We start from the raw sequence: 26,541 nt of genomic DNA, 5'->3' as shown, positions 1-26,541 counted from the left end.
GCTTCATTGGATGTTCTTGAGTTCTAGTGTTTTGACAGATCGCAATCCTTCTCTCCCCTTAGAAACCCTGCAGGCCTCATTACCAGCCCTTCTCCGTGTGTTTCACAAAATGGATGTGCAGAGGGTTGTCATATGAGAATGTGACTTTTCAGTGGTGTCCGCCCCCCCCCCCAACCCCGTTTGTGGAATGCTCTCCCCAGGGAAGCACGCCTGGTGCCACCATCCATCAGTTTTTAGGCACCAGGCCTCTGGGAGATTAACTAGGCCTCCTCCACAGTGTTCATCCTTCAGTCAGATGGTGTAGGACCTGCTCTTTTCATTGTTTTGTTCAATGAGTATTTTAATAATTTTGTATTGTACAATCGTGGATTTTAGCTCTGCTTTTAACACTATTCTTCTCCATAGACTGATGTCCAAACTAGGGGCGCTTGGACTTTTGAACTCCATTTGTCGCTGGGTTTTGAATTTTCTGTCAGACCGCTCCCAGAGGGTTAGAGTGGGATCATATATGTCCACAGCCCTTAGCCTCAACACAGGCTCCCCACAGGGTTGTGTGTTGAGTCCCCTGCTGTATACCCTCTACACGTATGATTGTACAGCTATCCACTCTAGCAACAAAATCATCAAGTTTGTTGATGACACCACTGTGGTGGGGCTCATTTCTTGGGGTGGGGATGAGTCCACCTATCGAGATGAGGTGGTTGGTGTGGAGATAATAATCTGGTCCTTAATACTGCCAAGACCAAGGAACTGGTGGTGGACTATAGGAAGAAAAAGGTGGACATTCAGCCCCTGTATATTGGTGGGGACCAGGTAGAGAGGGTGGCTGTATTTAAGTTCTTGGGTGTGACCATCGAGCAGAGTATGACCTGGAGCACTAATACCACTGCTCTGGTAAAGAAGGCCCAGCAGAGAATATATTTCCTCATGCTTTTTTAAAAAAACAAGCTGAGTGAGAGACTGCTTGTGTCCTTCTACCGAGGCTCCATAGAGAACATTCTTATATACTGTATCTGTGCTTGGTTTTCCAGCTGCACAGTCATGGATAGGAAAGTGCTCCAGAAGATCATAACCACAGCCCAAAAGATTATCGGTCATCCCCTCCCATCTCTGGAAGAACTATACAGTTCCCGTTGCCTTAAAAAAGCAAATAATATTTTACAGGATTCATCTCATCCTGGATAGTCTTTTTGCACCGTTGCCTTCGGGCAAGAGATACAGAACAATTAAATCAAGAACAAATAGATTAAAAAACAGTTTTTATCCAAGAGCTATAACCATCTTAAATGCTGTAACTAAATAATATGATCTTGGGGAGTTGCGATGTGTATGTGTGTATGTATGTGTATGTTTGGCTGTAATTGTGTTGTTTTTATGGGGTGGCATTCAATTTTGTTGTACTATGATACAATGACAATAAAGTAACTATCTATCTATCTATCTATTTTGCTTTTTCTGGATTTTAACTGATTCTGTCCATTCATATTTTACCTTGTTGAGATTTTATTTTTGCACAAAGCAACTAAGAAATGTAGTAAATGATAATGATGATGATGTAATTAAGAGAGTGGGCATGATACTTCACAGTGCCCAAAGGAGCTTTCAATCTAAAATTCAACACAGGGGAAACAATAGAGGAACAAGAAGGAAGCGGAGGCAAAGGAAGAATGAGAAGGCGCAATTATTTCAGTTACACATGGTTAGTCTTAGGGTGTGAACACACCATACATGTAAAGCCCATGAATTTCCCCAAAGAATTCACAAAACTATAATTCCTAGCACTCTTAACAAACTACAGTTCCCAGGATTCTTTGGGGGCGGAGTCATGTGCTTCAAATATACAGTGTATATGCAACCTTAGTTATAGTGTGGCAGGGATAGCAAACAAGGCACCCTCCGAATGTTGTTGTGCTCCCAACTCCCATCAGGGATTTTGGAAACTGTAGTTCAACAGCATTTGGAGAGCACCACCTTGGCTACCTCTGCAGTGGAGCTTGAGGATGTGGAGGTTATGCCAAAGGCCTCATGGGAAAGACGTGTTTGGAGGAGCGGCTTTAAGAGGGGTGGCAGCAGCACAGAAGAGATTTGGGAGGCAGTTCCGGATACATGGGCAACAAGAGAGAAAGGGCCGACGCTGTTTAATGGAGCCGGAGTCCTTCAGATGGCTGAGGATGGAGGCTATGGATGTGTGACTGTAACAGGCAGAAGTGTGTCAGGAGGCAAGGGCCCAAGAAGCTAGAGCAGGAGAAAGCAATGGAAGTCTTTGAAGATAAAGACAAGAAGCTTGTGTGGGACCTGGAAATGGATAAGAAGTCAAGGGATGTAAGGAAAGGCGTCAGCTGCTCAGATGAATGAGAGAACAGGGGAGCACTGAATTATGTGAGGCAACAGAAGAAAAAAATGAAGCAGTGTCTCTGCCTCTTTTCTGGAATGAAGGGAGGCTGATGGGATTATTGAGACAACATAGGCAGAGCACCCTTGAAACGCACCATATAAATAAATGCTCAGTATTCTTGTGGTGAACAGTGAACTTCTTTGCCGTCCCAGAATAGAGCCCTGTGGGTGGGTGTATGCCTTTACCTGCACACTTACAACGCTCCCACGTCGGCTACTGTTCTGACTCTCTGACATGGTTTGGTTGCTGTAGCAAAGAGCGTCAAAGGCCAGGATCCCTCCTACGCAGTCCCCAACCAAACACACCTGGGCAAGGGAAAACAAAAACTCATTCACTGCTCTTTTTCAAGGAACATTCATTGTTCAAATTCCAGGATCTAGAAGTTTCCCAGTGACCTCCCTGCCAGCTGGGACAGTTGGGAGCAATGGGTTATGCATATGTTAGAAGCTTAAAACGCAGCAAGGTTGTTAATCCGTCCCTCTCTACCACTGAGTTTCAAATTTCATTTGCACTTGCTGTACACACCAGGGAGAGGGTGAGATGTCTTCACCCAACATGCATTACCTCATTTGGGTCCCCACGCCTTCAACTCCCTTGAACTCTCCTATTCAAGGCAGCTGGCACATGTGCAACAGCTGTCTGAACTGTATGCACAAAGGGAAATGTGTCAAACAGAAGTATTAAGAAAATACAGGATATATATGAACTGTGGCTAACACCATGTGTACTCAGCTTTGAACACCAGTGGTGGGAATAACAACAACAACAACAACGACAACAATAATTTACACATTGTATCTTGAGTAAATGGTAATATGTTCACAGCTGTAGCTCAGAGCAACTGGAGGGCACCAGTCTGGGGGAAGACTGGTGTAGAATTTATTCAATTTAATCAGCGCTGCAGCACAAATCACAACAATCCATATATTTTGCTCACTCCTCCCCAGCACTCATACAGACAGCTGTAACCTGCAGGGGCATAGCAAGGGGGGGGCGATGGAGGTGGCCCGCCCTGTGTGCCACCCTGGAGGGGGGTGACACTTGGCATGCCCCCCCGGCGACTCCCAAGCTGCTGAGCCCCGCTGCCCGATAAAAAGCCTCACTCTGGCCGCTGACGCCCCTCCCTGGCCTGCCTCTCGCCTCCACCCGCCGGAGCAGGAAGAAGCAAAGTGCACGCCAAGCAGGAGTGAGGTTTTTTACCAGGCGGCAGGGCAACGGCGCCTCCCAAACCTTGCTCCGCGGCATGCTCACGGTTTGCCGGCGCCACCGCTCCAGCAGCGTATGGACGGTGCCAGGATCCAAGCGCCTCCGCCGGCAACCCGCTAAGCAGCGCACATGCGCAGCATCACTACGTAGCGACGCATGTGTCGTACGTAGCAACGCTCCACATGCGCGCTGCGTAGCGACGCCCCGACTCCGGGTGAGCGTCAGGTTTGCCGCTCCGGGTGCCAGAGCGGCTTCCTACACATCTGGTCACCTGTGGTAAAGGAAAGGTAAAAGAGTGGCGGGGAAAACCTAGCCAGATGGGTGGGGGAACAATAATAACGTAATAAGAATAAAAATAAAGGAAACATTCTTTTCAATTGCTCAGAAGCCTTATGACTAACTGATTAATCAAAAAGCAGATTTTTAAAATGCCAATTATTTTTTAATAATTACTGGTGATGTTTTACTTAGAAAAAAGGCAAGTCACACCTGCCATCTGAGAAGAGGGATTCCCCCCCCCCCACTTCTCTCTGTCTCTCACCAGTGGCGGAGCTTCAAGCTCCGGGGGGGGGGAGCAGGCGTGGGCGTGGCTGGCGAGCGTCCCAGGGGTGTGACACGTGTCCTAGGGGCGTGGCACACTGCCAGCAGGGGCTTGGCGCATGTGCCGGGGGTGTGGTGCATTGCCCACAGGGGCATGGTGTGCTGTCTGTGGGGATGTGACACCCAGCACCCCACCGGGATCAGGCCACTGGGGGCGGTGCGCTCTCCCCGCACTCCTGTTCCTCCGCCAGTCTCTCTCTCTCTCTCTCTCTCTCTCTCTCTCTCTCTCTCTCTCTCTCACACACACACACACACACACACACACACACACACACAGAATCTCAGTTCTTGGGAACAAATGTGGCTCTTCAGCCCCCCTCTCTCACTGGCCGTCAGAACTCTCCCCAGTTCACCGCACTCACAGCCCTGCATCCTGCCCTGCGTGTTTTTGCCTGTCTGAAATGTGCCCTGAAACATACTCTTGCTTGTGTATGTGGAGGCTGGAGAGGGATGCTGAGTGTGCGCACAAACTAGCATACTGTACAAAGATAAAAGTAACTTCAGTTGCTCTGCCAAGTTTTGCCTCTGGCCCCGCCCACCACTGGCATTTGGGCCCTGGGGCTCTCAGAAGAAAATGCAACCCTGGGGTTAAAAATGGTTCCCCAGCCGTGATTTAAGACGAAGCGCCTCTTTGGAGATATTGCCTGCTGATTTAACATTGGAAAAACAAATGATTTCCCTCCTTTTCTCCAGAGCTACTGCTTTACCCATACTCCAAAATATGCAGATGTATTAAAATTCTATGTGTATCAACTAAGAATTATTTAATCAGGTGATAGATTTAATATAGAATTTTATTTTTATTTAATTCTCTCGTGTTAATTGGAATGTTTTGTTTTATAAACTTCCATACCAAAAATAAAAATAAAAAAACCCAGAAAAGCTTTCTGCTTGCTCTCCAGTTCACTGCCACCAACCAAGGCAGCATGCTAACCTGGCCATTGAATGAGGCGCCTTCCTGGGATTTGATGAACTCGCTGTACACCTGATTGGCTCTCAGGATCACCGTGGCAACTGCCTCCTGGTACTGTGGGGACGATGTGGCCAGCAGAGGAAGTGCTGCAAGTGGAATGTGATCCTGGCTATTGGAAAGGCATCCTTCATCGTAACTGTAAGGACTGAGGCTAAAAAAGAAGAGAGATAGTTAAGGACTTCTCCTTTCTGTGGGCATTATGGAGCAGTGAAACCTCTGGAACAGACACCAAATCTGTCTTGCATGGGTCAGCTACAGCCGCGCTGGTTGCTAATATTGCTGCTTTGAGCTACTTTGGTAAAAAGAAAAGTGACTAAGTTGTTTAATTCATAATCATAACAATATATGGGGACTTGTGGAGATGCACAACAATGGGATTGCACAGTATTATTATTGCTATTGTTATTATAATATATTGTCTCACCTGCTACGTACACAACTGATCACTGAAATATGCAGAAGGGAGTATCCTCTATCTACCATCCTAGCAGGAGGGCAGTTACACATTTCAATCTCAATCTCAAACCTTCATTAGCATATAGACAAAATTCCAAAAGGTTCAGTACAATAATATCACTCAGCAAATTCTGAATGCAGCTACACGTGATGTAGGAAGCAGACTTTTAATGTAGAAGCAATACCTGCCCTTTGGCACTGCCTTGTCTATTGTCCTTTGCCTGTTGAAGATATTCCTCTTTCAATGTGGATATTTTATCCCACTTGGTATCTGTATATGATTTGACTGGATTGTATACACTTGTTGTTTAAAATTGTTTTTATGTATGCAATTGTTCTATATATGGTTTTATGCCACTGTAAATTGTTTTAGGAGGCCTCATGGGAAGGGATACATACATACATACATACATACATACATACATACATACATACATACATTTTCTGTCTTGCTCTTTCTCTTAAAGGTGCCCAGGGTGGCAAATTAACAGAACAATATAATTTAAAATAAAACAAAAACATCTCTAAAGCATTTAGAAAGCAAGGATATCTAAAAACATTTAATGGTAGTTCCCTTACTTCCACTCTCCCCCAGTCACACGCATACCCACTGGAAGAAGATGCTTAGCTTAGTTTTTGAGAGAAAACACAAATTTACCATCTTCTCTGCACATTCCCATTTGCTACAAAGCACCATGCACTTTTTTGCTTCTTCATATTCTGCACCAAAGGAATCAATGTGGTTTAGGGCATAGAATGCTAGACTTGGGTTCAAATTCCTCACTCAGCTGCTAAGCTTGCTGGTTGAACTGAGGCCACTCACACTGTTTATTTTCTCTGTGAAATGTACCTTGCAATTTAAAAACAAACATCTGTACACTGCCCAGAGATCCCTGACAGAAGAGCAAGAAGCAAATGAGTCATCCCTTAGTCTTGCTCCTCCTCTCATATGTAAGCCAGGCTCTGTAAGTTGATTTAGAAAACAATTTCAAGGGCGCATTTATGCACATATACAAAGATCCTTCAACTTATAACTCCCCCCCAATTGCCCTGGGTGTTGTGTGTGTGTGTATGTGTAGTGTTTGTAATGTTACACACAACAATCAAAATTCATTTTGAAAACCCATTTATTTCAAGCTGCTTTTAGCAAAGATGCTATCCAGATGAACAAGGTATTTGAGGCTTGCTTTACCCTCTGCTTCAGGATCCCAGTGTAGTCCCAAAGGGGAACTCTGATCCACAGGATGCGCCACTTGCCCCACTCAAGGGGGAGCCCTCAACATCCTGCTCTGTGGCTCTTCCACCACCCTCCCTCAGAGTCTGAGGACCATTCCCTGCAGCCTCGTTTATTTCATAAGCATGCAGGAAACACGAAATTGCAGAATAGGATACAGCTCCTTTAAAGAGCTCTCCCAGAGGGCAGGGCCACTAAAAGCTCAAGCCCTTCCAGTTTTCTAAGGCTTCAGGTGACCTAAGCCAGGGGTTCTAATGCAGCACCCACAAAGGCTTCATTAGGACCCCAGAGCTTTCATTTTTTAAAAAAAGCCTTTCTAAAAAGGAAGCTATGAAGGGGAATTTCTGTGACTTGATCCACTTCTCCTGTATGTCAACAGTTTTAGCCAATGAGTGAAGCCAGAGCTGTGATTGAGAAGCGAGCTCTTTGGAGTTATTGTTCAACTTATTTACGGTAAATCATTTGTATGCTGCATGTTGAACCCATGTTGAATGTATATTCTCAGGGCAGCCAGCAGAGCAGTATGAAAATTTAAAAGGTAGAAATTGAAAATAAAGTGTACACACTAATGCAACAAACGGAAGTAGCAACAGCCCTAGGGACGTGGGTGGCATTGTGGTCTAAACCACCGATCCTCTTGGCTTGCTGATCGGAAGGTCGGCGGTTTGAATCCATGCGACAGGGTGAGCTCCTGTTGCTCTGTCCCATCTCCTGCCAACCTAACAGTTCAAAAGCCTGCCAGTGCAAGTAGATAAATAGGTACCACTGCAGTGGGAAGGTAAACGGTGTTTCTGTGCGCCCTGGCACTCGTCACGGTCCTCCATGCGCCAATAGCAGTTTAGTCATGCTGGCCACATGACCTGGAAAATTGTCTGTGGACAAACGCCGGCTCCCTCGGCTTGAAGGTGAGATGAGCGCTGCAACCCCATAGTCGCATTTGACTGGACTTAACTGTCAAGGGGTCCTTTACATTTTTACATTTTTTTACTTTTAGTAACAGCCCTTTCAAAAAGGGCGTGAAAGCAAACCGCTCTAAGTTAAAGAAACCCCAAATGCCTGGGAAACAGAATGCTTTTGCCTGGCTCATTAAATGACAGCAATGAGGTCTCAATGGGGGGGGGAATCATGTGCCATCCCTGGAAAACATCCCGATTGAAGGGCTTATAATACTTTGAACTTATAATACTGAAATGTTGTCAAGAAGCAGACGATGAGATGAATGATCTTTTAAGCAGTGAACCAAATCAGAAATAATTTAACTTGCTGTGCAGATGAACCTCATGACAACTAACACCTGCATGATTCCAATCACAGCCAGTAGGAGGTTAAAAATCAATCCCTCCACCAACCTACAATTTCATCAGCTAAGGGAAATCTTCCAGGGCTCAATAATGACTTTTTTTATTCTCATACCTGAAGTCACAGAGTGAGAGCTATTATCCAAGGGCCTCTTGCTTTGCCGCACAACTCTACAAATCCACATTTAAACCTTCACCTGATTAGTTTGAACAAATCAACTGCGGCTCTCCAAGTACAATGTCATTACATTCATTACAGTCATGCATGAGATCAAGAATGAATAGCTTAGCAGATACATAGCGTGAGCTCCTGACACCAGGAGAATTGACCTTGTTGGCATTATGAATTGAGAAAATGGGCCTGCACAGGTGGTGTTCCTAAACACACACACACACACACACACACACACACACACAGAGAGAGAGAGAGAGAGAGAGAGAGAGAGAGAGAGAGAGAGAGAGAGAGAGGTAAAGGGACCCCTGACCATTAGGTCCAGTCATGACCGACTCTGGGGTTGCGGCGCTCATCTTGCTTTATTGGCCAAGGGAGCCGGCGTACAGCTTCCAGGTCATGTGGCCAGCATGACTAAGCCGCTTCTGGCGAAACAGAGCAGTGCACGGAAACGCCGTTTACCTTCCCGCCAGAGCGGTACCTATTTATCTGTTTGCACTTTGACGTGCTTTCGAACCACTAGATTGGCAGGACCAAGCAACAGGAGCTCACCCCGTTCCAGAGATTCGAACCGCCGACCTTCTGATCGGCAAGCCCTAGGATCTGTGGTTTAACCCACAGCGGCATATATATATATAAACAATTTTATTAAAGATTTTCTTTGTTAATGACCACTCACATTATAAAGAACTTATATCCCACCTATTCTCAGCAGCCAGAAGCCTCGTAGCCAGACATTTGAGACCCCTGTCAGGAGTGAACATGGTCCAATGGTAGCAAATTGTTTGGGAAACAACCATAGAAAAGCTAACCAATAGACTGAAACTGACACAGGGACAAATAGAAAAGGATGACTTCACCCTAGTATGGCTCCCCTTTCTAACATACACACAGCCCAACAAGACAGCAATAGGAACCCACCAGCAGCATACGAAACACACTGACTTATGAGGATGTTTGGTTTTGGTTTTGCTACAGTTCCGCTTGTGTAATACTTATATTTCAGGCTGGAAGCTAATGGAGAGGACCAAGGGGATGGCTCAGGAGGTGAGTGAAATAGCTCTGCATGCCTCACAAGGCTATTACTCAGTCACCATGTAATAAAACCCACAGGCAGGTACATACCAATGTTTCAGCCATAGCCCCGCTGTTGACTTCAGCAGGAGACAGAAAAGTCATTTTTAAAAGAGCTGCATATGATTTTTGAAATACACCCAGCTAGGGACATAAGAAGGCACTGTCTTCAGTTCTGTCCTGTCTTCACTGCAATCAGCACTGTTTCCATTCTGCTGCGGTCAAATACTACATTATTCATCTTGCTTGTCATTATGTTATTCCATCCCATTAATTTCTATACAAAGTGGGGGAGGGATGATATACTCAATTAAGTATCATTTGCAGACTGAAAGCAACAACTTATTGATTTCCATCCTGGTCATGGGACAAATAAGTGAACATGGGCAATTTCTATTTTTGTCGAAATTCTCCAATATGCCTACAACTCACATGAATGGCATCCATAGACCACAGGTGACAGGAAGACAAGGAGGTGAGTATGAGTAAGTCTAGGTGAGTATGTGTTTGTAGTGGAGCATGGACAAAGGTTTGGCAGAGATCTAGAGCAAATAGCAAGAGCAGGGGTTGAGAGGCAGAGGCTATATATCAACCCAAAAGGCCAGCAACCAGAATCAGGGAGCAAGAATGGTCAGAGAAAGGCCCTTCAGGACCCTGGACAGATCCTGAACAACTTGTTCAGTGACAACTTGTTCCAGCAAGTCCCGGAAGCAAGCTGAACTTTAGTGGTGGTGTATCTGTGGTCCTCCAGGTCATTCCTGACAATGGACCAAGCTTATGGGGCAGGTGGGTGTTGGCATCAGAGGAGATTCTCCATCCCTGGCTTATATGGTACCTGACTGCTAATAGTGCAGTGGCAAACTAAAAAAGCATGGTCCCTTCATGACAGTCACAGCCATGCCCCTTCTAAGATTATACTGTACAACCTTCTAAGATTATGCAAGGGACGCAGGTGGCGCTGTGGGTTAAACCACAGAGCCTAGGGCTTGCTGATCAGAAGGTCGGTGGCTCGAATCCCTGCGACGGTGTGAGCTCCCGTTGCTCTGTCCCAGCACCTCAAAGTGCAAGTAGATAAATAGGTACTGCTACAGCGGGAAGGTAAATGGCGTTTCCGTGTGCTGCTCTGGTTCGCCAGAAGCAGCTTTGTCACGCTGGCCACATGACCTGGAAGCTGTACGTCGGCTCCCTCGGCCAATAATGCGAGATGAGCGCCGCAACCCCAGTCTCGGTCATGACTGGACCTAAGGTTCAGGGGTCCCTTTACCTTTAAGATTATGCAACAATAACAATAATTTGGATTGTGCTACCTTTCAACTAGGTCTACTATTTTCTGTGCACATTCACCAGCAAAGTATTTGGAGTGCTCTAATACCTTCTCCCAGAGACTTAAACTGTGTTTTCCTTGAAGTCCGTACGTAACAGAACTTGCACACCATTCTCTTGCAACTAAAGCATGCTGTATTTTCAGTGTTCCTAAATCCTTATCTTTGGAGCACACAGGGCACCTCCTCTGCATTTGTCAAACACACCTTCTCCAGAGTGACCCTATGAGCTGATCCTCAGCGGCTAACTCACCTTCTTTCACTCTGGCTTCGAACAGCAAAAAGGGAGAAAAGGGTTCTTCTCGGTGGCTATAAAGCTCCCTTTTGATGCTGATTGGATAGCTCTTGGACACTGGAGAGAGGGACTCTACCGGGACCCTGATGTAGAAATAGTAATGGGTCGTTGACCCCCTTCAAGCCCATACCACTACACCTCGGTTGACTGCCTTTCCTATGCCCCACCTATTTGCTGGAGTTCTTTAAAGGACCAGCCCTCTGCCCTGGAACCGGACGCTCTCTCACCTCTCTCTGTTATATGTCACTGGACATGATCCTTACAGTGGTGAGCAGCTTGGCATGTGAGGCCCTTGGAGGTGAAGATGCTAGGTCTGATTTGGGAGCCTCAGGTTTGGGGCTGAGGGTTGAGGCTGGATAGATATGGTACCTAGGCTGCTGGACTCAGGCTGAAGGTCAAAGGCTGGACCATGATGGTGCTTTCACACTGCTGTCAACATTTCATCTTTCTAAGAAGCAAGCAGTTGACTCTGTCTAGACTAACTTGATTGATTCACAGATTTCTCAGGTCCCCTGTGGAACTGTGCTGTGTGAATTGCAGTGTAATTGGTCCAAAGGGGGGCTCTGCAGCTGCAGTGTAAAAAAGGGCCTGTCTGGAAGAGACAGAACAGTCAGACACAGACTGAGGAAGCCTCTCTGCCAAATCACAGATGCAGCTAAGGGTACATCTACACAACAAAAAAGACAAGTTTTCTAACGCTTAATAGTCATAGTTTCCTCTAGTGATTCCAGGTGAGATGCTGCAAATTCTGTTCGAGATGTCTAGCCCAACACACATATTCATAGTTCTCAGCAGGATATCCTGGGAAGAAGGAATAACTACTGAAATTGGTATAAATGTGCAGCATAGATCCACCCTTGTTCTCCCTCCCTCTTCCTCTTTCCCAGCCCCTTTTAGAAAACTAAACAGTAACTCACTTAGAGACAAGTGAAAATGCTTCAGAGCAGATGGCTGGGCAAGGGACCAATCTGATTGCTATGCGCCCAAGGGCCACTGGGTAATGGACCCTAATGACAGTGTCAAAGGCGGTGGCTATGGTGTTGACATCGCCTTGCTTAGAGCTCTGGTCACCACTTCCTGTATCCAAAATGTTGCCTCCATGCAACACCAAGAGCAGGACATGGATCTTGCTTGGCTGCACTAGTGGAGGCACAACCTCATCCTGAAAGAGAAAACAAGAAACACAAGACTAGTTTATAACAGCAGATATGGCTTTGAGGATCAAAGGTGCTTCCATTTTTTCATAAATAAAAACAGAGCATTACTTAGGCCCCCAGGGACATATGCCTCTATGTGGTGAGGCTAACCTGTCACCCTGTGACTCTTGCTTCTCAAATGTCCCTTTGTGGAATCTATTTTATTATGATGTCTGCATAATAACTGCAATAATGTGCCCCACACAATCATTATTCATTGTTTCTTTATTGTTAGCCTTGTCTGCATGCTGTTGTTTTGAAAACCCAATAAACACATCTTCTTCTTCTTCTTTTGAGTGCTTCCTGCTCCAGAACAATTAATTATCAATTGACCAGAAACTTTTAGACTGTACAATATTATGGATAAGCAGGGTAGTTGAAATAGTCAAAGCCCCTGTTATTACTGGAATAATCCAGCAGCACCTACAGTAGATGTTTGGACACTCTAAATGGCTGCACTTGCAGTATGTGAGATGATGATATATAAACAAAGGGATAAGCTGGAACAGTTACACAAACCATGACTTTCCTGGACCTTTTTCAATTCCTGATTGCTTTTATGTTCTGTTTGATGTATCCCTCTGCCTTAATTGTACACTGTGATTCTGCACGTTTATTCTCCTTTATAATTAAGCATCAGCGCACCATAAAAGCTGACGTTCTCATGCAACAGAATGTTATTGCCAGGAGGGAAGACGAAAAGGGCAATAGCATTGCAAGTTAATTATGAAATTCAATAAAGTTTAAATTTTAAATATTAGATTATCAGGCTGGTATGTTTTCATCCCCTAGGAAGTCAACGGCCTTAAGAACAGAGGAGGCAACAACTGCTCTGCACTGAGGTTTACTTCAAAAACCCATTGTCAAAGAAAGGGGAGCCTGCAGGACTACCCTGGCAGAAAAAGAAAGCAGCCGGTTGTGCTCTGAGCTTGCTGGATTTGGAGGTTTTCATTGAATCCACCCTGGATCCAGCACTGCCTCTCATTGCTGGTGGATCCCTAGAATTCCTTCTAAACTTGCCCAGGGTAAAGAAATAGGTTTTCAATGAAGAGACTGGCTGTGTACACACTGTTGGCTGAAAGAGCAGCTAGGTCATTCTCTTTCCCAGCAATTTAGACAGGAGCTGGTTTAAGGGGGGAATGCATCAAAAATGCATGCAGTATTTCCTAACAGGATAGATACAGATTGTGGATAACGCTGTACGTACACCACTTGCCAGACCTGCGGTGGGAGTGCACTGCATGCAGAGTAAACCAGAGTGTGCATACGCCCACTATCATCAGTTTCTGGTGCTTTTCCATCAAAGCAGGGCTGGCCAGTGTCTGAAATTCTCAGAGATCACAGTACTCAGTGGCTACTACTCTGAGGGCGGGAAAAATTTACGTCCTATGCATAATGTTGTAAAGTTCTTTAATAAAATTGGCACGAACCAGCAGCTTCAAGAATGTGGAGCACATCCCCATGGTAATGCAGCAATGTATATGTGTGCGGGGTGGGGTGGGGGTGGGGTGGGCAGGTTTGAGGGTTTAATGTGTTCCCTAATAGATCCCCACCACCACCAAGAGGCAGACTGCAAGTGATATATGATACAAAAAGGATAAAGAATGTTTCTTTTCCTTGCAGGGGAAACCAGGCAAAACTGTGAATTGCACTGTGGTTACGGTAGATCAAATCAAGAGACATATCTGGCCACAGGCTTCAGGTAGATTCCAGATTTTATTGCCAGATCACAGCTGTAGGTATGGAGTGTTTCTGCTCAGAGGGACAAACGTGGATATAGAACACACATAAAAGCTGTACCTTTAAAAAAATATAAGCCGGAGAAGGGAATTTATTTAGACACTGTACCTCAATGATGCTTAGCCTTTCCACGCTGGATCCAACATGGTACTCTGCTGCTGATTCAAGACATGGATCGTCTGGAAGGAAAGATTTATGGTCATATGAGTTTGGGTTCTTTCCTCCACAGACCATGAGACATTCTAGTACTTCCCAAGCTTTAGTATGTGAAGGGGTATCTGCCACTACTCTGCTGATGTTTGCTGATATGGGAAAAGGGGAGAGAGAGATGGTGAGGATTGCTCCCAACTCTACGTTTTGGGAAATCTGCATAGAACAAGGTCACAAAATGGCCAAATGTATGAACAGATGTAACAGGAGATGTTAATTTCAAAGGTTCTTAAAGCTCTTTTTCTTGTGAAGTATCTTCCACTGTTACCTAGATCGAGAAGACAGGTTGGGTGTGGGGCTTATTAAGTGACCATCCACATTTATCCCATGTTTTTTCAACTTGTTGCATTGCAGATTAGCATTGCAGATGCCTCCACACTTTTCAAGGAGGCATCCCTGAAAATGAGCACTATCCTGTCAATTGCAGTGTTCCACTTTTCTTCCTTCTTCCCCACCCCTTTCTCTGTCCCCTTGCGCCACAGTGCAGCTACACATACCCTCCTTTTCTGTTGCTTTTTTAAAGTCCGCTGTGTTCCTGTGCACTTGCACACAATATGCTTTCTGGAACCCCCAAAGGGGGGTGCAACAAGCGCAAGTGAAAAATAGACTGTACATTAATTGCCATTAAAGAAAGACCGCCCATAATGTGGAACATTCGAGGTGGCGGTAGCACGAGGCGCTGACAGCCTCTGCGATGAAGGAAGGGGGTTAATTTGGATGGTGTACATCCCCCCCATCATTCCCAATGCTTGCATTGTGGTTGCACATCCAATGCACATTGGCACTGGAAACTGCTTTCGCTCACATATACCTAGCTGATCACAATGCCCGTATGAGCACAGAAAGGGGACACCTAAGAAAAAACAGCATGGGGCAGGGAACCAGAAGTGCACAGCAATGGGCTCTGGAGAAAACTGGCGAATTTTACTCAAGGTGTGGATGGAGACAGAATGGGTGGAGGAGAAAGATTGTGCCACAAGGAAAAGTGTTTATCATTCAATTTATATATATATATATAGCCAAAGACCTTCACAATAAACACAGGTGGCAAATCACACATCAAATGTCTATAAAAATCTACAGCATAAAAGTCTATAGCACAAAAGTTTACAGCATAAAAATTTAAAATTAGTGCATTAATAGAACTGGAATGAAGCTTCTTAGCTGCCAGAGCAATTTTGGCTTCCAGGTGTATAATTTGTAGGTGTTTATCAGCTGAGAGTTCCACTATCACTTCCTGAGGATGGACCTGACAACCAATAAAGAATAGACACAAGGGAAAGTGTGTGTTTCTCTGTTCAGGAGTAAAAAAAGAAAGAAAGAAAGAAAGAAAGATTGAATCAGAAGGGGAATTAATTTCTATTTGGGATTTAAGTGGCCTTTCGTTTGTTCTGATACGATGGTAAAAAAAAACGGGGGACATGTTGCATTTCGGTATCAGGATATAAATGAAAAGCTTTTGGACCAGTTCTACTGTTCCAGTGCAAATTCTAAGTAAGTGCAGGATGAATGGAAGCATGGACATGCCCCAACACTGCACAACTACACTACAGGCTTACTCTGGTTTTCTACCTGTCCCACTCCACCACCACCCCAAAAACCCTGGGAAGGTAACAGCCTCATTCACTATAGAAGAATGGCTGAAAAATAACTGGACTTGGCTAAGATGGCTAACACGTTTTAATTAGAGAAATGTTTTGTTTTTTGGAAGCCGCCCAGAGTGAGAGGAGCAACCCAGTCAGATGGGTGGGATACAAATAAATAAAATAATTATTATCATTATTAAAGGATCCATCTTCTATTATTCAACTAAGAGTACAGCCATTCAGTGGAGTAACTGTACAATACTCTCAGCTGTATCCCATTCTACACAAAAAAATTACCTGGTACTTCTTCAGATTCTGGGGTTTCGATCTTATCCATGAGATCGTTTGAACTCCATTTGGTAATTTCTTTTGGGAACACCTCTTCATTCTCAGACAAGTCCTCTTTAAAGAGAGAGAAGAGAACAATTAGGTTCATAAATACAGACACAGAATATGGTGTCATGTGCTCTTTGTTAACACTGTGCCAGCTCTTAACAGCTGGAGGCTAGAAGGGCAGACATGGGGAGCTGATGCTAAGAAAATCCACAGCAGTTCATAAGGCAGGGGAATCAGAGGCTTTGAAAAATAAATCACAGGAAAAAACCTTATCAGTTTCAAACACAAACAGGTGTTAGCAGAGAATTTAAGAGCAATCTCTTTATACCATGTATTGACAAAGCAGAATCTTAACTACGGTCAATGTTGGGAGTGGTTTTTTGAGCTGCTCTGGAACTGCTATTGTTACACTATGTATTGCTTTGTGCTGTATCTTCTGTTTTATTGAATTTGTATGTAGCCATTTTACTGCATTTTAAAACTGAAAATCGAAAAGAAAAAGAGAGAGAAAACCTGCTCCAATTCAGCAGTAATGAGCAGGTTTTTCTAGGGGAAAGCAGCAAGACCAGTAGAAGTATGGATGAGCCCCAAACGGTGGTGAGATGGGGGGTGGCATGGGGCGTATAGAAATAAAGCACTGGTCTCTACGGGGACTCTCCTACCTACCAGTTTACGGAGGGTACTGTGCCTTTCTGGAACAGGTTTGGAATGCATGCAAAGGTCCCAGGTTCAATCCCTGGCATCTCCGGGTAAGGTGGGGAGAGCCCCCCCACACCTGAAACCCTGAAGAGGAACAGCTAACCAGAGCAGCCTTTCCTCAATGTGGTGCCCTCCAGATGTTATTGGACTCCAATTCCCACCAGCCCTACCAGCACAGCCGCCAATAATCAAGGAGGATGGGAGTTGCAGTCCAACAATATTTGAAGAGCACTAGGTTGGGGAAGGAGGTTTTAGGCAACACTTAGCTAGATAAACCAATAGTCTGACTTAGTTTAAGGCAGACCCCTAAGTTCCTGCTGTCCTTTTAATATACCTGATAGCAACTGTGCACATGGAGGGTAGATAAATAAATGGATTGCACCTCCGACAAGGCTATTGACTGCTGAAAGTGAAGCTAGACAATTGAACACTTCCTGTTTACCAATTAATTAACCAGCTAAAATAAAGATTACAAATGCAAGCAACTGCTGAAGACTTTACATTGGGGGAAATAACTCTTTCTCTGGGATAATGCCAAAGATAAATCATTAAATAGTCAGAACAGGGTTCAATGAAAAGCTGATCAAACTTGCCTACATCAGTACACTGGTGTCAATCACTCTTCTCATGGCTATGATTAACAACATGCATATTTCTAACCTGCAATTAATGAAAGTATTGCACCAATTAATCCAACAAAGCTTTTGTCCCACTGCCTGGTGCATCTCATGCACAGGGTGGGGGGAGTATGCCTTGTCAAAACTGTAAAGAACAAAGAGGAGTGAATTTACATTCCAGGCTTGTCCCTGCTACTTTATCTAAATATTGAACCCAGTTGCTTGGAAGGCTTAATTACAGCTCTCTCACTGCTGCTTACCATGATCACTGAATGGGTTCTTGCTCCCATTATTTGCATTTTTATGGAACAGTTATTCAGTGTTAATAATTTGGTTTGTCATACTTTGCCAGCAACTGAGAACATGTGAGAAGCCTTGGAATACACACACACACACACACACTCAAGATCAAGATCCTTTTGTGAGAAGATAATGCAATCCTCATGCCTCTAATAAAAACAGCTAGGATATGGCTAGGATATTATTTGTTATGTGCCCACTTTCTTTCAAGAAGTTCACGGAAACAAAACACTACACAATGGATTTTGCATGTGACCTCCTGGTGTAAAGGGGCTACCCCCCCTCCCATCTTTACTCAGCTTCAGAAACAGACATCTACATTAAGATGCCTTATAGGGCAGTTATGCCTGGCTCCTCTGGAAGGGATCCAAATGGTCCGCATCCTCCAGGCATGCTTGGCGTTGTTCAGCAACCACCCACTCAATCACCTTGTCCAAGAATGGTAAATTTGAGCCTGGGCGATAGTTGGCCATATTGGCTGGGTCTAAAGATGTTTTTTTTTAAGAAGCGGTTTAATGACCGCCTCTTTCAGTGGGTCTAGGAAGACTCTCTTGCAGAGGGAAGCATTTACCACCCCGCAGAGCCCATCACCCAGCCCTTCCCGGCTCGCTTTTATTAGCCAGGATGGGCAAGGATCAATGGGACAGGTGGTCGGTTTCACTCATCCAAGCAGCCTGTCCACATCCTTGGAGGCAACGGATTGAAATTGATTCCATGCAACTCGACCAGACAGAGCTCCAGCACTCTCCCGCCCCGGCCCTGCTCCCACGGTGGTGTCTACCTCCTTCCGAATCTGAGCGACTTTATCTGCTAAAAAACTTTGCAAAATCATTGCAGGAGATCTTGGGGTCTTTACAAGGCCCCGATGGTAAAGGTGGTTCCGTTAGCTTGTGAACCACCTGAAAGAGTCTCCTGCTACTATTTTCTGCAGATGCAATAGAGGCGGTGAAGAAAGTCTTCTTCGCTGTCGCCATCGCCACTTGGTAGGCTCAACGTTGAGCTCTAGCCTATGTTCGGTTGGATTCAGAGTGAGTTTTCCGCCACCGGCGCTCTAGCCGTCTCAGCGATTGTTTCATCACCCTCAGCTCTGGGGGAAACCACGGGGCTGTCCGGGCTCCATGCAATCGGAGAGGGCTCTTCGGAGCCAGACAGTCAATAGCCCTGGTTAACTCCATATTCCAACGGGTCACCAGGGAATCAGCTAAATGGCCATCAACATGGGATAAAGCATCCCCTACCACTCTCTGGAAACGATTTGTTCTTCAACCTTGGGTCCTCTGATGTTGTTGGGCTAAAATTTTAATCATCCCTGACAATTGGCTAAGCTGGATGGAAATGATGGTTGTTGTAACCCAACAACAACTGGGGGAACCAAAGTTCAAGAAGACTGCCTTATTCTATCCAGGGTGTGGGAAGCCACAAGACAGCCTTCAGCATGTTACATGTACTTCCACGGCTTGTAATGCTCATCTCAAAGAAGAGATCTGCATTAGGAACCCTGAATTCTTCTCTGGTTTGGATTTTAAACCACAAAACTATATTCAGCAAGACGTGTCTTGTTCCTTTTCCCTGTGACTGGGGTGCTGCTGCCATTGGCCAGGAAGTGGGTTTCACAGGGAGGGAGGTTAGAGGAAGAGTGGGTAGCTGGGTTAAAGAGAGGGAGGCTGGGTGGGAGAGAGCATTTTTCAGTGTTCACCTCCCAGCTTAATTCTAACATTACATTAGCTAGGAAGCAGATGAAGCTGATGAAGCTATTTCACAACTTTCGGAGAAATACTGAGGCTTATTTCCGAGCCAATTCAATGTTGGGCAGTCACAGGCAAGTCACTCACATCCCTCCAACATCTCAGTCTCAAATCACCTCAAATGGGAATAAACATGGACCAAAACATTGAGAACAGGGCCCCTCTGCTTCTGAGAGCTGCAACAAAGAGGAGAGATGCCACTTCTCCCTCTAGTATAGAACTGAAAAGCTTCCTTCAATGTACCTATCAAGAGTACCTGGGGTGGTTTTTATTTTATTTTATTTTTTTAAAAGCAAAATCCCATGCACAATTGCTGAGGAGTTCCACTGAATTCAGCAGGGCTTAGTTCCAGGTAAATATGCATGGGATCAGGCTGTTAAAATCTGTAAAGCATTTTCAAGTGAAGAAAGTAGTTGACAGAACAGAAATAAGAACTTTACTCTGTGTCACTATAATGCTATACTAAACCTATGATTATCTGAACATTCTGGAAGTATTCCAGACCAATTAGAGCATAGTATGTTCCCTTGTAAATATAAATTACAACTACATTTATCCAAACGGTTGGGGTGTGGGGGAGTCCAAAACATTAGGATAATCAGTTGTCTCGACATGAGAATGCTATTGAGCAATGATATGTCGTTTCACTGAAGAGACTCTGAAGAGGCTCTTGTTGCTTCAGTTTTGCTAATTCAAGAGATGTGCCTGCTGTATCATGAACAAGAAGTTCTGAAAGGCAGAAACTCAAAAACAAGACTCCCCTGTTCTCAAGAATCCAACTCAATACTCAAGTATAAAGGAGTGGTGGACTTCATCCAGGGACATCTTAGGGCAAAGACAAATGTAGTGCTTGCAGAGCAGTGAACAGAAAAACACCAGAGAAGTCCTATTGGTTCAAACAAAGGGGCACGCATTCTGGCATCCTGTTTCACACAAGGACCCATCAAATGCCTCTGCAAAGACCAGAAGGAGAACAAGAAGGCAACAGCATTCTCCTGCTGTTGCACTCCAGCATCTGGTATTCAGTGACAAACTGTCTCTGAATACAATAACAAGAAGAACAGTAACAATAGTAAGACCTTTTAGTTGCTTGTTACCTGAAGGTCTCCAAGCGACTTACAACACATTAAAAACATAAATATATATATACACATTTATAGCATTAAACAGAACAACAACATCCTCCATAACAGCTACAAGAAGCTTTGGTAGCATGCAAGTATCAGCATCTTCGTCTTCAAAAACCTGGAAAAAATATAAGTCTTTATCTGGTGTTGAAAAGATGCCAAGTAAGATGCCAGGCAGACCTCAAAGGGAAGAGCATTCACAAGGGGAGGAGCCGCAACTGAAAGGCTCTCTCCCTTGCCACCATCCTCTGAGTCTCTCTCAGATGGAGAATCCAAATTAGCAATTGATTCACCAGAAACAATTTATTTCCATTATTAAAGCTAGCTAAGCTGCTTGCCATCATTGCATCTTGTGGCTGTGGGGCTGGTTCGGAAGTACCCTTGGGGAAAACATGTGTAAAGGAGACAACCTTCACCCAAAAGCAGGTAAAGAATGTAAAACAACAACAACCCTTCAGTCAACATGAATCAACAAAATATGAAAGCTATATAACAACCCAACTTATTGAACTGCATTTGGTTTACACTTTTACACTTGTACCTTGGACTCAACTAGATTGTGATTTATATGCGTTGTATGTGCGATATAACATTGTGCCATCAGATGGCAACGAGGAGTCCCATTTTTCTCTACCTGTTTTCCCTGTTTAAATTTACAACACGTTTAACTGAAATGCTTCTTTGATGTTTCTAGATCCAGCCCTTATTGTTCCAAAGAGCTTCAGTGGGCATCTATGGGGTTATCTTTTTTTATCCTTAGAACAATTCTAAGAAGCATGCTTAGGCTGACAGCAAGCTTCCTGGCAGGGTCTTACAGTTTTTAACTATTATTGTTCAGCAGCCACTATTTCAGGCACTTTTACAAAGAAAGTGATGCTAAGGAGGAGAGGCAGCAGTTGATCCAAGGCCACCTAGTTGAGGAGATCTGAATCCACTCCTTCCTGCTCCAAACAGTCTAATGACTATACTGGACAACACTATCCCTAAAAAGTAATATTTCTTGCCATCTATCTAAGCCGCCGCCAACAACAAAGTGACATCAAGTTACACTGAAGCAGACAAGCTGTTTATTACAGCCACACCTTGTCTGTCTGTCTGTCTGTCTTGCTGCATACCCTCCTCCCTCTCTTCCCCACACTATCACTCCCAGGGAAACACAGTGTTTCATAGGCTGAAAGCACGTCAGAGCTACGGTAAATCATTAGGTATGGTAGATTAACTTACTCCAGGGAACAGACTTTGGGACACCATTAACAGGCAGCAAATTGTTACTGACTAAAAAAATTTTTTACTATATTTTTACCACCAGGGGTGGGGAGGGTGGGCGCGGATGAGTGGGTCACTTCAGCTAGTAAACAAATGCATGTCTAAACTCAAAAGTTGCATCTCGATGAACTTGAAAAGTGTCCACAATAACATAGAAAGGGTGGAGTGTGGAAAGTCCAGGCCTTCCACCTGGAGCGATGCTGAAGTGACACAGCTTCATTGGAGAAAAGACAGCTTCTCTCTCATGCAAATGGCTTCACATATACACCATGGTACTCATACACCCGTTAACACAGCTTAGCAGCTGCTCTTTCTATGCTCCACCTACCGTGTGCATCGAAGAACTCGTCATCGGAGCCCTCGTCTGAATCTCTTGCAATGCTCTGCATTCTCCACTCCGATATGCTATGGCGCGAGGGGCTTGCTAGGAGAAACAGAATGGATTTGTGCAATCAGTGATGCTGTTTTCAAAGAGCAGCTATTTATAAGCATCGGAAGGATGTGTAAAATAATTTCTGTTTTACGGGTTGGCAATTTAAAAAAGGAAGCTGCCTGAAAACACATGGTCTTTTCCTCAAAAATCACAAGGACCGCAAAAGAAATAGCTTTTATCAGGAAAGCAGACATTCACAATGGTATCTTGCAAGCTTTTGAGTCACAAAGGACTCTTCCTCACACTGAATATTGAAAAACAAAAAGACAGAAGGAGAGAAGGGAAAGGGCAATGCTGGGACTGATGTTAGACCACATGTCAAGGTATTCACACTTTAAACTCCAGCTGTTGAGTCTTGATTGAGGCCGTATTTTATGGCTTTTTGTGGCAGTTGCCTCTATGAACCAAGCTGTTTGTTGGTAGTGGCCTGCAACCAGGTGAAGAGCCCTCTCTTTGCATCACCACATTTTAGTGGCAAAAGGCAAGGTGGTTTCTCCACACAGTGAGATGCAAAAGAGATGAACAGGCATGTGCAACTTAAAGTGACCTCTGCGGGGGTTGCTGTGCGGTCTGTGCCACCCGTGAAAAGTGCTCACTGGCCACCATGGAGTGTTTTTTGCTCTCCTCAGGCAAGGATGGAAGCGCTATTGTGGTGCTGGACATTTCGCCAGAGCCCTTATCTGACCTCAGCACTCCCCTGAGGAAACCCGGGTTTTGTTCCCCTTTTCCTTTATCCCCACTTAGTGAAGGTTGGCACTGCTGGGTAATAGACACCAGAGAATCCACACTAAATGCTACAACCACATATAATCTAATAAAGGCAGCCAAATAGCTTTTTGCTTATTAAATTCACATGGAGCCACCCAGAAGACATGTAGTGGCTCGTGTTAAATGACATACCAGCAAGAAAATCCCATTTATTATTGTACCACCAGAAGGTAGCCACACGTGCCGGGCAATGGCTTTGGATTCTACTTTTATTAATTGTCATGTAGAAAGGTCACTGCTGTAACACACCCCCTCGCCACCGCCCCCGGATCAGTTGCGTAGCTAATTATGGCTTCAGCATTCACTCTGTCACCCCTGACTATTCCACCCCATTCCTTTAGGAATAAGGGAGCCAAGTGATTGACAGCACACAGCTAAACCACACTGGACTGACGTCAAAGGCCCTCGCATAACAGCTGCTAAAAATAGAACAGATAATAATACAGGCGTGCGTGCGACAAGGGTCCCTGCTTACACCAGGGGTCTCACTTACACAGCAGAAGACTGATCGAGCCCTCATGCAGGAGACAAAAGAAGCCGCTTTCATCTCATCTGCATCAGCAGGAAACTTGAGGAGCAGCTCCCTTGGTGGTCATGCATGCAAATGTGTGGCCATCTCCTTAAAATGCTGAGGAGGAGATTAAAAAGCCTCCCACGATGTGCTTCTCTAACCTGATTCTCTGCAATTCACTTCTCTCACTAGCCGGATCCAGTCTAATGGGGGCGCCTGGCTAACAACAAGGCTTTGATGCAGAGGGGTGAGCTGGATATGCTCATGGCTTAGCTCTGCCAAGAGTCAGGTGGAGGATCACTGGGCCTTTCCAGGAGTGGGTTGGCAGGACAGTCCTGTAGTGAACATCCAGCTTTCTGCATGCATGTAGTTGTGGAAAGTGACCAACCGCTAGGTGCTTCTCAAAAATGCTTCCCACCCCACCCAGCATCACAGATGAGTGTGCAGCGGCCCTTGTGTGCAATTGCAGTCCTCTGTGGTGCACAAGGATCTGTGGATCAGGAGCACTAACCTAAAACTGATTTAAAAAGTGGAACAGAACAAATAACTCCTCCCCCCGCCCCCCATTCTAGAACTGAGCACAGAGAAGCATCCTAAGAGCAAAACAGCAGCTCTTTGTTCCAAATGAGGGTGATATGATGAGGCAGTGGAGGAAAATTTGTCCCACAAATCCACTGTAGATTAGCACGGTATTCTCTAAGGGGTGATTCATTCCAATCACACATTGGAATGGGAGAAGGCTCCAGTTGACTCAGGATCCTATCTCATCTTTAAATTGTCTCTTTCTGCCCCTCCAGTGAGCTCAGAAATGCTCCCTTGCGAGACCAGGTTTGCAACACAGTTTGAGCTCTGTTTCATTAATTTATGATCCTTGGAGAGAATTTTTTTGGGGGGGGGGGGTGTTGATAGTGGAAACACCTTAATGTATAAACATGGCGCGGTAGCTTTGCTATGGTCACTGCATTCCAAAGAGCTCCAAAACAGGGGATTAAAGGATCCAAGCAATAATGAGTGTCGCTTGTTTTATGTCTAACATTTCACATTAGACAAGCACATGTCCAGGAAAAGCACATCGCCCGAGGCAGTCGTGCCACAGCAGAAGTTTCCATGCCTGGTAAATCGCTAAGCAATTCTATTGCTCCCACCCACCCACCACCCACACTTTCCACTGTACAACCCTGCTCCTCCTGCCAGATAGAGAATGTGCCCTGACAAAACCCTGATGCCATGAAGCTATTAGGGCTGCCACCCAATTAATGAAATCTTAGCTGATGAATCATATTAGTAGGTTGATCAATTAATTGATTAAATCTGCATACATTTGCACGCAGCAGTTCTAAAGAAAGCTGAGAGCTGTTGCCCTCTGTTTCTGCTTGCATTCAGTCTTCCCATGGGCACCTGGCTGGTCACTGCGAGAACAGAGAACTGGACTAGATGGGCCCTTGGCCTGATCCAGCAGGTCTCCTCTAATGTCCTTTGTGATAAGAAGTATATTTTAGTTTTATGGTCATCACATCTTGGAAGAGACATTCCCCATTATCTCTCATATCACAGAATGCCCCTTCTAAGACAGCGCTTGCCACCTACAGTTTTTATAAGTACTGGAATGTAAAATAATCTTGAAAACATTAATGTCAGTTGCCTGACTAACCAGGGACACTTCTTTAGGCAAACAATTTGATTTTGGCTGACAAAGCAAAGCAACCCTAAAAGAAGCACTTGGCATATCTGGATTCCTCTGTGTTCTAGTGGTGGAAAAACGAGTGGTGGTTTCAAAAAGTGATGGATATAGAGCAAGTATGAGACACTTGTGACCCTCCAGATAATGTTAGGTTACCATCCCTCACCATTGCCCATAATGGCTGTGACTAAGGATCTCTACATTTTGGTTTTCTCGGTGTCTCATTTTTGAAGTCTCAAATCCAGTTCTCTATAATTTGGGGGGAAATTTAATTCCTCATAAAAATTCCTCAGCATTTTAGTGCAAAATCCTCCTAATAAACACATTTTATATGCATTTAAATGCATTTTTATTTGCATTTTATATGCATTTTTATATGACTAATGGACAGGTTTTTTAAAGCAATTTCCCCCAATATAATGCATTTTTGAATGTTATTTCAAATAATATCTTCATTTTCATGCACAACTGTCCTCTAACATATGACTTTTTTTAACATTGTTTGGGGAATTTTGAAGGATAGGTGTTTTTCAGTTTGTATATTGTTTCAGAAATTGCAGATTTTATAGGATCAGCCTTAAATTCTTCCTGAATTATTTCCCCCCTGCATTCTGATCTGTGACTAATGAGAACTAATGAGACCAATGGCACCTGGAGGGCCACAGGTTCCCCACCCCTGATTCAGTGCCATGATTGTCCACAGTCTGGACACTCACCCTGTTATACGCCTTCTTCATACAGTTTGTATTTTTTTGCAGTGTTTAAAAGATTTGTTTGACCAGATCTTTAGCAGACAGGCAAAAGAACCAACCGTACACTATAGACCATGATAGCTCTATTATACAGTCCATATCTAGGGGGACGACCCAAATCCACTACTGTCTCACAATGAAGGATGGCTGGAAAAGAACACCAACAAAGAAGGGAACCTGAACCCGCTGGAACATTTTCTTGGCCCGTAGCTTTTTAAAGGAATGAAACACCTCTAGGTTGTAAACCTATAAAGAATTCATACTGATGCCAGTCGGGGAGTATAACATTTCTTCAAAATAGAATCAGATTCTACCAAACTAAAAGGAAACTCTCTAAGGAATGACTGCTATGCTCTACGAGGGCTATTCCTGTGACATGTCCGCATGAAAACTTATTCCATTCACTGTTTGAAGAGCACATCAGGATTGCAAGAATGTTCGTTTTGGGTTGCGATAAACCCAGACTTGGTTAATGCAAGTGGCCTATCTGGGTCCTCAGAAGCAGGTGTACTTTGGAAAGCAAGGTCTAGTGGTTTCAGAGCTGGGCTT

General features: G+C 44.6%; 1 protein-coding gene across 19 annotated transcripts in view; it reads right to left on the bottom strand.

Annotated features, from left to right (window-relative positions):
• The window catches only part of PITPNM2 (phosphatidylinositol transfer protein membrane associated 2), a 217,622-nt gene that overhangs the window by 39,757 nt on the left and 151,324 nt on the right, over positions 1-26,541 (bottom strand). For all 19 annotated transcript variants that reach the window (XR_009556937.1, XM_035098032.2, XM_035098047.2 and 16 more), the window contains 6 exons: positions 22,176-22,271; positions 16,055-16,159; positions 14,070-14,140; positions 11,943-12,187; positions 5,136-5,325; positions 2,581-2,700 (listed from right to left, as the gene is read on the bottom strand). Coding sequence is in view for 18 of the 19 variants with exons in the window: in XM_035098032.2 (XP_034953923.2) it covers positions 2,581-2,700; positions 5,136-5,325; positions 11,943-12,187; positions 14,070-14,140; positions 16,055-16,159; positions 22,176-22,271 (827 nt within the window). In the remaining variant the exon portion in view is untranslated. The remainder of the gene's footprint in view (positions 1-2,580; positions 2,701-5,135; positions 5,326-11,942; positions 12,188-14,069; positions 14,141-16,054; positions 16,160-22,175; positions 22,272-26,541) is intronic.

Source organism: Zootoca vivipara, chromosome 17 (genome assembly GCF_963506605.1).
Source record: "Zootoca vivipara chromosome 17, rZooViv1.1, whole genome shotgun sequence".
NCBI lineage: Eukaryota > Metazoa > Chordata > Lepidosauria > Squamata > Lacertidae > Zootoca > Zootoca vivipara.
The sequence above is the reverse complement of the archived record's forward strand: the minus strand, read 5'-3'. Positions and strand labels throughout refer to the sequence as shown.